Genomic DNA, 11896 nt, shown 5'->3' with positions numbered 1-11896 from the left:
GTCCACATTGGATCCCATAAATATGTACAATGACTGACTGTTGCTTTTAAATAACAAGCTTTTTTTTAAAAAAAATAAGTGTTTCTACAGCCAAATATAACAGAGTTTCATGGTCCAAACTTCTGTTAATGCCGGGTAGATTAATAGAATAAATCGTACACCACCAGGTGGTGGTGGCATTCAAAGCCAAGTCACAAAATGTTCTTTTCTACTAATGGAAACAACACAGTACCACCACGTAGAAGCCTCCTTGTGAAGCGCTGTCATGTAAAGTGGAGTGCTTTTATTTAACAGCCCTCTCAATTGACAGCAACCTGTGTTTCCTGGGTGCTTTTTTCCCCTCTGAACAGAAACAATGTGAGGTACGTACGGAGTATACTTAGCCTCTGGCATGGTGATGAAAGTTTTAAACTCCCATGCAAAGAGTATTTTCTAACTCATCACATCCATGTAATAAATAATGCAGACTGTCTTTTGGAAATGACTGATATGGTCCCGTGCAATTGATGAGGTCAGAGCTAGAGCCCATGTGGCTGTTCCTGATTTCTTCTTCTCATTTCATTTGTTGTATTTTTCCAGGTTGTACTAAATGATTGCTATTAATTTCTATTAAAAAGATACAGGCAAGGGTATATCTTTGTTAGCACAGCCCAGCAGCATCCCTTCCCAATTCTAGGTTTGCTTTCTAGGTGCAGCTCTAATAGATGGGTTGTGGGTGGGGGTGGACTCTTCCTCCATTGGCTCTTCTACCTGGAAGGGCGGGGACTTGGACAGTCCGTGGAGACAATGATCTGTCACTTATGTTAAACAAATGCTAGTAAGGACCCCTTCTGCGTGCGGAGCTCCCTGCGGTGTGGCAACAGCGGTTTCATCCTGAGACGCAGTGAATCAACCTAGAGACAGTTTGAGATTTGGCCTCTCTGTGTTCCCTTTTCTCTCATCTCCAGCCACGAGTTAGCATTTCCTCCCCCTGTGACAGGTGAATGTGGGAACAGAAGTCATTTTCAGTGGAAGGCTCTTTTGTCTTCAGGAACGCATACACTGCCAGTAGAGTAGATGTCAGGGTCCCAGAGAAGCGAGCAAAGGAAATCTCTCAACATCACAGAGGAAAGGGGGAAACCCAGCGCCAGCAAAGGAGACAGACTGGCAGGTTCTAGCCCTGTGTCACCTCAACAGAGCCCATTCCAAGCACAGCACAATGGCTGAATCAGATACATGGATACTGCGGTAAAAGGTTTCTTGGCATTGACCAATGTGGACAGTGACTGCTGTCCAGAGAGGCCAGGATCTCCCTACCACTGCTTCGGTTGTTAAGTGATATGAGACTCCTGACAGATTTAAGTTGCTTGCATGACAATGTCACACACCAAGATTCCTGTGGGCACCTGTTTCAAGATGACATAGACTGGCTGAGGGATGTATATCTATAGGGGAGAACACTTACAGATAGAACTCAGACTAACCTGCTCCGAGCCATGGGTAACTCACTGGAAGACAGGGATGTCTAGGAAATGCCATGAGTCTGTGACAGGCTTGGTTTGAAGGGTATCTCAGAATGCCTCAAAACCCTTCAACAGCTCCACTCCGACTCCACCCTCACGAATGACAAAATAGCACCACTTTTGGACAAGGCCAAACTTAAAAGAAGCGAATGAAAAACTTTTTCTCAATATTGCAAACTTCGTGTGAGGAAAAACAAACTGAGGGTAGACCCAAAGCAATCGGTAAGGACAGCTATAGCCCCCGTGAAACTCTACAAGTGAAAGTCTCTGTGATTCGTAGGGGGAAGCGTATATTTTAATGTCTCTAAATTAATTCTCTTTAAAATTTTACCTTCTCCTAGAGATGGAGAAACTACTCAGGGAACAGGCTGACAGGGGACCCCAAAGAGTAGGGACCTATTCTGCAGCAATGGAAACATGTTCATCAGAAACAGGCCTTTAACAACCCCAGTGTAAAGACATTTGGATCTTGTTTAAGGAACATCTGTAGAACTAGGAATTAGAAAAGGAGAACTGTATAGCTAACTGCCTTCCCGAAGCCTCCCCCTGTCTTCCATGACTACCCACCTCTGGGCTCACTTCCCACCAGCCATCTGCATTGGCCTGGCCTCCTTCATGTCCCTGTTTCTTACGGTCACTGCCCCTGCCTTGTTGCTCTTCCCAATATTAGTAAGGCTTGTGTCCACTCAACTCCACACTCTTGTTTCATTTTTATGAATCAGATTCTGTAATTTGTATCAGAAAACTTTCCTCAATTACTTACAAGTAAACTTACTGGTGTTCTGTTTCCCACAATTTCAAGGTAAAAACATTCCCTCCCTACTAAGATGTGCCATGCTAATCTTGCAACTTTGTAATTTTCTTGGTCCTGGAAACCCCTTGGGCTATAATCCTTGGTCTTAAATACAGACTTTGAGTACCACGTGAAACAGTGCCTTGTACTCAAATGCACGGTACCTATAGCCGCTCAGGAAAGGCTCTCCGGAGCCAGACTGAAAAGTAGTGTTTCAAACCTGCGTTGGTGTTATAAATGCATGACACCAAAAAAAAGTATTATTTATAAATTCTTTTCAGAATGAGTGTCCCAGTTAGTTCTGTCAACTGTCAAAGCAAAGAGTCACCTAGGATGGGAGTCTCAACCGAGGTATTGCCCAGCTCAGACTGGCCTGTGGGCGTGTCTGTGGTAGTCCCTGTGGGCGTGTCTGTGGGCAGTTGTCTTCACTGTCAGTTGTAAATGGAAATAGCCCACATGGTTCCTGCTTCTCCCTGCTCTGACTTCTCTCAGTGGCAGACGGTATGCCATAAGATGAAATAGCCCTTTCCTCCCTAAGTTGCTTTTATTGAGTGTTTTGTCACAGCAACAGAGAGGAGACTAGGACAATTAGAAAACAAGCCGTTTTGAAAACAGACAAATATATTTAATACAAATGAGCAGTGACTATGTAGCAATATCAGAATAAGCTGTGTCCAATAGGAGGGTTTTTCCCCCAAAAAAGATGCAAGATGTACAGATAATCAGTCATGCCTTACACATGTTCACTGGGAGACAATTCAATTTCATAATGAAGTACGGCCATTTTCATAGTTTTTATCAACTTAAAATTCCAAAGACATTAACAGAAGTATGCATTTCCATAGTTGTTACATGTAAAAAAAAAAAGGTGTGAATCGTGTACCTTAATATTGTCATTCTATGTATTACTCCAAAATACAACAGCCCTGAAGCAGCAGCCCCTCCTTTCTTTATACAGTACAAAAATACCAAGACAATGCATATATCCGTAGTACAAACCAAGCTGTGTTTTAGAATAAGTTTCTAAACACAAGGCCATCTCTCTCTTTGGTAAAAAAATGAAAGAGGTAGGTAGGTTTAAAGGCAAAGATTTCCACTAGACTTTTCAGAAAGCAACTATACAGAAATTACCAGTAACCAAATGAGTATATGGACTAAATCTTAAAACATTAAAACTTTCTTTTTTGTTTGGTTGGTTGTTTTGCTTGGTTTTGCCCTGGAACTCTCTCTGTAGACCAGGCCAGCCTCGAACTCAGAGATATGCCCATCTCTGCCTTCTGAGTGCTGGAACTAAAGGCAGGTACCAATATCGCCAGGCTAAGACTATCAGTCAGCTTCTTATAGAAAAAATAATTTTTTTCTAAGTTTTAAAATAAATCATAAAAGATAATTGGCTACAAAATTAGCTTTAGTTTAAAAAAGTGAAATGCTCTTGATATTACAAAATTTTCTGTCATCTTCCTAAATCTTGATGCAAGTGAATATGTAGATGAATATATATGCAAATTGAGCCTTTCCTTAAAACAGGTAAGATGAATATATACTACTATTGAAATGTGCTGGTGCCTTAGCTTTGTGCCGCTCCATTTGAGAAGCACAGGTTCAAAGACTTCAACAGTAAGAGGGAAACGAGGGTTTATTTACCTGAACTCAACACTCAAGTCAGGAGAAGGGCAGATTCAGACTACTATGAAGGTCCCAAGGAGTCTTCCTGATTGAGAGAATTTGATTAAATGAGTTTAAAATGAACAAAACCAAGACGCCCTCTGGGAAATGGTACACGTCACAGTTTTGTTCATTGATGCTTTTCAAAACGATGACCAAATAAATATGACCTTTCAAATGACCTGTCCTGTCAATAATGTAACAACAGTGTCAATCAAGGTCTAAAGCTAGGGCCAAACAGCAGGGCAAGTAGAAAGAAGCATGCCCATTGAAATAAACATCACCTCATGGCTCCTGTCCACTGAATGTGGCTTCTACAATTCATTCCTAGCCTGCTTACAAATGAGGAAATAAACCGTGCAAGGTAGACTTTGAATATAGTGATTTTTCTACTAATGCCTCTGTCGGGAAATTTTATATCTACAAAGACATCCAAAATATATTAAAGAATTTAAATTTAAGTCCTGAAGCTTTCTGATCCTTTTGGATTTTTTTAAAAATTTGGGTAAAAAAAAAAAATTTGACATGAGCTTGAACCAATCAGAACAAAGGTTAGTGATTTATAATCCTACCACACAAAATGATTTCATCTCAAGTCAGTACATTTTCAGATTTAGGGTGCAGGGCAGAGATCTCTATCAGCAAAAATAAAGTAGAATTTTGTGGTTTCTTCACTTACTGGAACTATGGTTCAGAACATTACTTAAGGTATAAAATTGAACCCAAAGGCTTGAAGTGATCATGGCTACAACTCTTCCCTTTGGCGAGGGAATCAGCTTCCTTTGTGATAGACTTGCTGCAGTCCCAGCAGTCCCTGGAGAGCACGGACCGTCTCGATCATCATAGGAAAGCAAAGGCTCGGGCTGGTCACTTCTGAGCTACTCCCAGGCTCTGCTTCATATTTTCATAAACCACGTAGCTGATGCCCACGGCCGGGAGCACTTTCATGAAATTTGGGGTGATGCCTCTGTAAAGTCCTGACACTCCTTCTTTGGAGACGATTCGCTGAAAAAGGCCAACCATGCTCAGCTGCGGGGCTCCTTCTACCGTGGCTAGCAAACAGATAAGCAGACAGACAAAACAGATAAACAAACATGGGGAGAACCAGGCTAATCCAACATTTAAGCACGTCAAATTATTGTCAAAACAGACAGTTGAGGATTCACAGTGGGGTCTAAACACAAAGAATCGATAAAAACCAGTTCCAAAAGCAACTCTCTTTGCCACCCGCCAGTGAGTTACAATGACAGGTGCAGCAGCTCATTACGAATGAGGCATGTGCTAGATACTAGGTTATCCGTGCCAGTCCTCCAGAATAAATACATCCACGAGGAACTGGAAACTTGGAAAGACAAGGCGCTTCTCCTGAATCTTTAGTTAGCAAAACCAAGAACCTGTGGTTGGTGACACTGAAGCCCAACAGTCCACCACCACCCCCAAGCACTGACTAGAATGGTTAAATTCTGGATAATAGGGAAAGGCGAGATTTGGAGATGTTTAGAAAGAGTACAGAGACCTGGGAGTTGTAATTATAACAATGTGGGTGGAGAAAAGAGTGAAGAACGGAGGAGAAGAAAAATGAAGGGGACGGAGAGAGGAGGAGGCAGCCCTGAACTGTTGGTACATCAAAAGACAACGGTGGGAACAGGCATGGGAACGGGGACATAGTGATTGCTAGATGTGATTATTACCCATAGACTATCATGAAGCTGGGAATGACCACGTGTTAGGTTATTTGCCTATGTCCTACAAGTTGAAGCATTTCCATGGGATAGAGAGGCCCCTAAGACTAAGTCAACGAACTGTGCCAAGCTCAGACAGCTTCTAAAACTAGATGATTCACAAGGCCGCTCCCCGAGCCCTGGGGTTACATGAGCAGTTATAACTACTGTGGGCAGGAAACTCCAGCACAAGTCTCTTGCAGGTCACGCAGGGAGCTCCAATAATTCAGCTTCTATGGATGGTGGCTTGTGCAGGTTGCAGGCTGAGGGGTGATGGGCCGCTGGCGATGCAGCTGTCTTTGAGTTGTGTAAGCTCCTGTAAGGAGCTATCTATCACCCAAGCTCCAGTAAGAACCTCACCAAACTCACCGATGCACTACGCTAGACATGGGTGGACCTGTTTCTTTGGTCTGTCCTTGCCCTATCTGGGTGAACAGATGTCTGGAAACGTCCCACAGCAACAGAGAGAACAGAAAACAGAGGTAGAGCTAAAACTGAAGCATGATATGATGGATAAGGATTTCAAGCCCCCCATTGAGAACTATGGGATTTATTCTGAAAACTCTGAAGATTATATGTATATATGTATATATATATATATATATATATATATATATATATATATGTGTGTGTGTGTGTGTGTGTGTGTGTGTGTGTGTGTGTGTGTGTGTGTGTGTGTGGTTTTAGAGACACAAAATGTTTGGGCCTTGATGAAAAATGGCAGATGTTGGCAGCCATGCTGGGCCGGGACTGGAGCTGATAGGAGGGGGAGGCTCACTGGGCATCAGTTTAAATCCCTGAGTGGTTCTGAACTCCAGCTTGACTCCAGCTCAAATTCATAACCTTGTGGACATTCCTTAACTGTCCTTGCCTGTTAGTCATTTGCCAAATGTGGATGATAGTAGCATCAAGCTCCAAAAGTGGTCATCCTGGCTAACTGAGAGGCCACACACACTTAGCTTGCTAATTTGCATTCCTCTCTGCAGCCATGATTGCCTCTCAGATCCTCAAATACACCATGGCAGGCCTGTGCCCAGCCAGCTCCTGCACTGCAGCCCGAGGCTTCCGCTGGGGTTAGGCTAGAACTGGTGCCATGAGGTGTTTTAAAGGGCCATGCTCTGGTCTTTTCCACTCCACAGTGACCGATTCACACCTGACTTGCTGCATTCTCTAACCCTAGCATCCATCTGAGAGCTTGTCTGGAGAAGAGTGTCTCTGAGTGACTGACTGGTTGACTGAAGGAGGGATGGCTGCATCGGGAAGGAGGGTGGGGTTGGGCCCAAGTGCCCAGTGTGCTTTCATAAGGGAAGTTACAGTAGATGAATATGGCCAGGGAAAAAGAAGAGCGGAAAAGAAAGACTAAGAGTTCATGTTTCCACGGGGCAGGCAGCCAGAAACAGCAGGAAGACAGTAGTCAGGACGTGGCAGGAGGGTAGGGGCAGTGCAGCCTGGGAGCCAGCAGAGAGAATGTCACAGAGGGGAGGACTCACTGCCAAGCCTGGGGGGTCTGAACAGCTCTGACAAGCGGTCAGGCCACCACTCACTTCGACAGTTTAGCAAATGCCAAATTCTTTATACATACTGCAGCTAATCTTTATTCATGGAATACAACACGGGGGGCAGGGGGTACAGAGCAGGCCGTGGGGGCGCTAAGACCTGAGCACATGTTAGACCTTAGACTCTTAAAACATGGGTTATTTCTATGAAAGAGTAACAATAACATACAGAGAGAGAGAGTGAGGCAGAGACAGAGACAGGGAGAGACAAAGAGACAGAGAGAGAGAGACAGAGACAGAGACAGAGAGAGAGACAGAGAGATCCATGAATTGTCACCATGGCCATCCTGGAACCCAAACTCACCTTGAGCCTGCATGCGAGTCCTCACCAAAGCCAGGGGGTAGCTGGCCAGCTGCCCACAGGTGCTGGACAGGGCTCCACAGCCCAGCAGCACCATCACGCCAGGATTGACTGAGTCTTTGGCAAAGTTATCCAGCCAATAAGACTTCAAAAGCTGCACCAGAAACAAAGAAGAAATCCATCGAAATGGCTCATTCAGCCACTGCATTAACACGAACATCTCCAGGGCTGTTTCGTGTAGTCAGTCAACTCTTTAAAAGCAAATTACTTTGAGCATAAAAATATATGTTAAGATATTATATATTTGTAGTAGATTGAATGAGAATGGCCCCCACAGGCTCACAGGTTTGAAGACTTGGCCCCCAGTTAGTGGAATCGTCTAGGAGGAAGAATGTCACTGCAGGTGGGCTTTGAGGCTTACAAACCCACCCATTCCTTGTTAGCTCTCTCTGACTCTTACTTGTAGATAAGGATGTGAGCTCTCAGCTACTGCTCCAGCACCGTGCCTGCCTGGCTGGCTGCTGCCATGCTCCCTGCCATGATGGTCATGGACTCACACTCTGAAAATGTAAGTCCCAAATAAACACTTTCTTATAAGTTGCCTCAGTTGTGGCATCTTATCAGAACAATAATTTAAAAATATAACTGTGGCTTTAAGCTTAAATATTTTAAGGTTTTTTATTTGTTTGTTTGATTGATAGTATTGTATTTCTCAGTGGAAGCCTTGTGGGTGGGAGTTGTCAGGGTGTTATATTCAAAGTGCTAAGTTTAAACAACAAATGGACCCTGGCAAACAGTATATAGACAAAACTGTCTTTTGAATATAAAGAAGAAATTAAGAGGTCCATGGACAAATAAAAGCTGAAAGGAAGTGCCACCACTAGTCCTGTGGCAGATGACAAAAGGCAACCTTTAGTCTCAAACAAAATGGCAACAGACAGCAGCAGAAAACACAGAAAGTCCATGGTGAAAGTGAATAAACAGAAAATGACAGCCTTATGATCCTGTAATGCAGGTATGTAAATAGCTTTGAAATCTAGTATAGTTTTCAAAAATAAAAGGATGAGAACTCATTGTAAACCCATGTTAGGGGACACACTGCTCATCATCAAACCAGAACAGGGGCACCCAGAGGTGTGAAGGTATGGGCCTCGTATATAATTGTAGTTGACTCAACATAGATTGTTAAAATATCGAGATTTCTATAGTGGAGGGATGCCGGCTTAGTAGGAGGCATTTGGGAATGCTACCTCTGTTCCTACTTTTTAAAATAAATTTTATATGAAAATTTCAATACAGAGAATAAGGAATCAGCAGCAATCATTTATCACTGTTGCAGAATAGCAACAGGCTTCAGAGTCGGTGTCTATACCAACATCATCCCAGTCATGTGAGCCACGCCTTGAGCTACTGATGTTTAAACACCTAAAACATCACCAAGTAACACATTTTCAGCTCCATTATAATCTGCAGCAACCTCATCATACATAAGTGGCCTCTCATTGCCCAAACATTATTATGTGGCACATGATTGCACGTCTTATATGATGGATTTATTATAGAACCAGGAAGAAGACTAGAGTATGAGGCATGAATGAACCTTGAAGGCATTATGTTAAGTGAGGCAAGTCAGACACACATAATATGTCCAACTCCACTGATGTAACACCTAAGATACATAAATTCATAGAGACTGGGGATAAATTAGAGGTTCTGGGGTTAAGGGGAAGGGAAGGTAGACAGTTATTGCATAATAGTTTCGGTTGATAAAGAAGTGCTTTGGGAACTTACAGTAGTGAAGGCTGCACACGAGAGCAACTATAATTAATGCTACTGAATTTCATAGTTTAAAAGGGAGTTTTCAGTTTTGTTTTCTCATAATTTCAAAAGTTAACAATGTCATAGTCCAAAAGTCTTTAAATTGCATGTTTTAAGTGGATGAAACTCCTGCCATGGGGACTGTATCTCAATAAAGCTGTTCAATATAAAATGAAGTTGTTATTTTATAAAAAATGAGGACACAGAGCTGGGTGCTGGAAGGATCAGAGGACACACCTGCCCACAGACAGCCCAGCCCCCAACCGTTCTCCTCTGCTCTCTTGGCCTTGACACAGTCAGGGTCCATGGCAACCAGCCATCCACCTACCCTGCACACTGAAGCGCGGCCATCACCTCACTCACCTCATACACAGCGAGATCAATGCCTGCATAAGGAATGATGCCTAGTAAATTGGGAATGTAGCCTTTGTAAAAAGCCCCAAAGCCTTCGTGTTTCAAAATCTTCTTGGCACAACCGTATATTCCAGAGTATTGTCCAGTTTTGGCTACAGCTAGCCGGGTTTTCAAAACCTAGATACCAAAGAATGCAACACAATATCACTCTCATTTAACATCGAACAATTCAAAAATATTGATTTTATAAAGCAATAGCAAATTCTATCTCTCAAGAGAATGTGCAGTCTGCTGATAGAGTCGGTGTTACTTCCACTGAGAGGCTAACATTCGAGCCAGGGAGGGCCAATTATCTCATAGAGTCTGAAGGAGGGTTTTGCCAAGAAACAAAAAATAAATGTGGACCAGATAATCATTTTTTGTCCTAATAAAATTAGTTGGCAAGGAAGGTGAATGCTGGCATTGGGGACAATTCCAGTGACTTCAGCTTGAAGCACACGTCAGAAGGTGGAGAGGTGGAAAGTTTTAGTTGAAATGAAGGGTGTGTGGAGACATCTCTAGAGACTCAGGGGTAGCTCGGTCTACAGAGCACTTACAGCACCAATGTGAGGACTTGAGTTTGACTGGAAAAACCCACATAAGCAGCTAGGCCTGGGAATGGATGAGATCCCTGGGGAAGTAAGACAAGCGCATCTCCCAGCCCATCAACCAAGATTGTACACTGAGCTTAGGCCAGTGAGAGACCCAGGTACAAAAACAAGGTACACAGTGTCTCCTGATGAATGGCACCTGGGTTGACCTCTGGCTCTTCAGGTATATGCACATGCATATGCATGTACACATACACATGCACACATATACATACATGTATACACACTCATATACACACATGCACATATATACACACATGATCACATATGTATACACATATACACATACACACACATGCACATGTACACACATATACACATGCATATACACACATGCACACACACACACATCTATTGGCATGTGTGATTCAAGTTAAGGTTATATTTTGCTTTAGATCTTAATCAGTTATTGGAAAATCCTAGTTGTATCCATAAAATTATCCACATCTATAGTGTTAATTTTGCTCTAAAGCCAGAGTTGGCCAACACTTTTTGTAAAGGCCAAGTAGTAACTATTTCAGTCTTGGCGAGCCTCAAATGTGAGGTCTGTTACATGTCCTTTGCTTTTCCTTTGCTTTCTCCCTGACTTCTTCAGGAGTAACAGCAGCGGATCCTATCTATGCACAGCAGTCCTCAGGTGGCCCATGATCTGTAGCCAGCCTATGCTTTACTGGAATGATGTCTAGTTGGTATTACTGTCCTTCCATTACTGGGGTTAGGGGACAAAAGCTCCCTGGAGAGCAATGAGAGGAACATTCTGTATCAGCACTGAGACGGTCAGCCTTTGACATGTCCCCCAAGGGTCCTGTCTCCAGGGATGGATGCCCTGCTTTGCACAGTCCTCTCCCACATGGCACCAGGGTCAGTCTGTGTAGCCAGCAGGGTACAGTGGAAGTGAAAGCAGACAGCAGTTTTCAATCCTCACAGTCTCTCTCTTATCACCCATGGTGCTAACTATAAAGGAAGCAAGCGGCCATGCTGTGCTGATACACAGGGCATCTAGAAAGGCTTGAGTGAGAGAATGATGTTTCCAGCCAATAGCCAGTGAGGCCTGGCAGCAGCCACAAGAGTGAGCCTGAAAGCAGACCCACCCCCGGCATTAGCCTCTAGAGGACCGCAGCCCAGCCCGATACCCTGACAAGAGGTGGTTAAAAAAAAACAAAACAAAACTGGAGCCAGGGAAACCCAGACTCCCAGTTACCAAACTGTGAGATGGTAAAGGTTTGTTTAAACTGTTCGGTTTGGGTTAATTCAGTATGCAAGTACACCTAGCCAGTTCCTACGCCACCAAACAGTCAGCCCAAAATGGTACTTACCTCCATGGGGTAAATAAAAGTCTGCGCAGTTGCTCCAGCCATGGAACCAGAGATAAACCTCTCAAAGGTCCCTAATTTTTGTCCTTCCTCGGTAAGCAATTTCTTGTACTGTAAAAAAAGAAGGAAGGGAGGGAGGGAGGGAGGGAGGGAGGGAAGGAAGGAAGGAAGGAAGGAAGGAAGGAAGGAAGGAAGGAAGGAAGGAAGGAAGACGGACGAACGA

The 11896-nt window shown here is 43.5% G+C and overlaps 1 protein-coding gene across 1 annotated transcript in view; it reads right to left on the bottom strand.

The window, feature by feature from the left end:
• Nucleotides 1-2903: 2903 nt before the first annotated feature.
• LOC110319858 (calcium-binding mitochondrial carrier protein SCaMC-1) overlaps nt 2904-11896 on the bottom strand; it is a 39223-nt gene continuing 30230 nt past the window's right edge. The window contains exons 7-10 of the mRNA XM_021195511.2: nt 11677-11784; nt 9720-9887; nt 7542-7692; nt 2904-5012 (exon numbers count right to left, since the gene is read on the bottom strand). Of these exons, the coding sequence (XP_021051170.1) occupies nt 4828-5012; nt 7542-7692; nt 9720-9887; nt 11677-11784 (612 nt within the window). The 3' untranslated portion in view covers nt 2904-4827. The remainder of the gene's footprint in view (nt 5013-7541; nt 7693-9719; nt 9888-11676; nt 11785-11896) is intronic.

Source organism: Mus pahari, chromosome 4 (assembly GCF_900095145.1).
Source record: "Mus pahari chromosome 4, PAHARI_EIJ_v1.1, whole genome shotgun sequence".
Classification (NCBI taxonomy): domain Eukaryota; kingdom Metazoa; phylum Chordata; class Mammalia; order Rodentia; family Muridae; genus Mus; species Mus pahari.
Note: the sequence above shows the minus strand (reverse complement) of the source record. Positions and strands in the feature narration are given on the sequence as shown.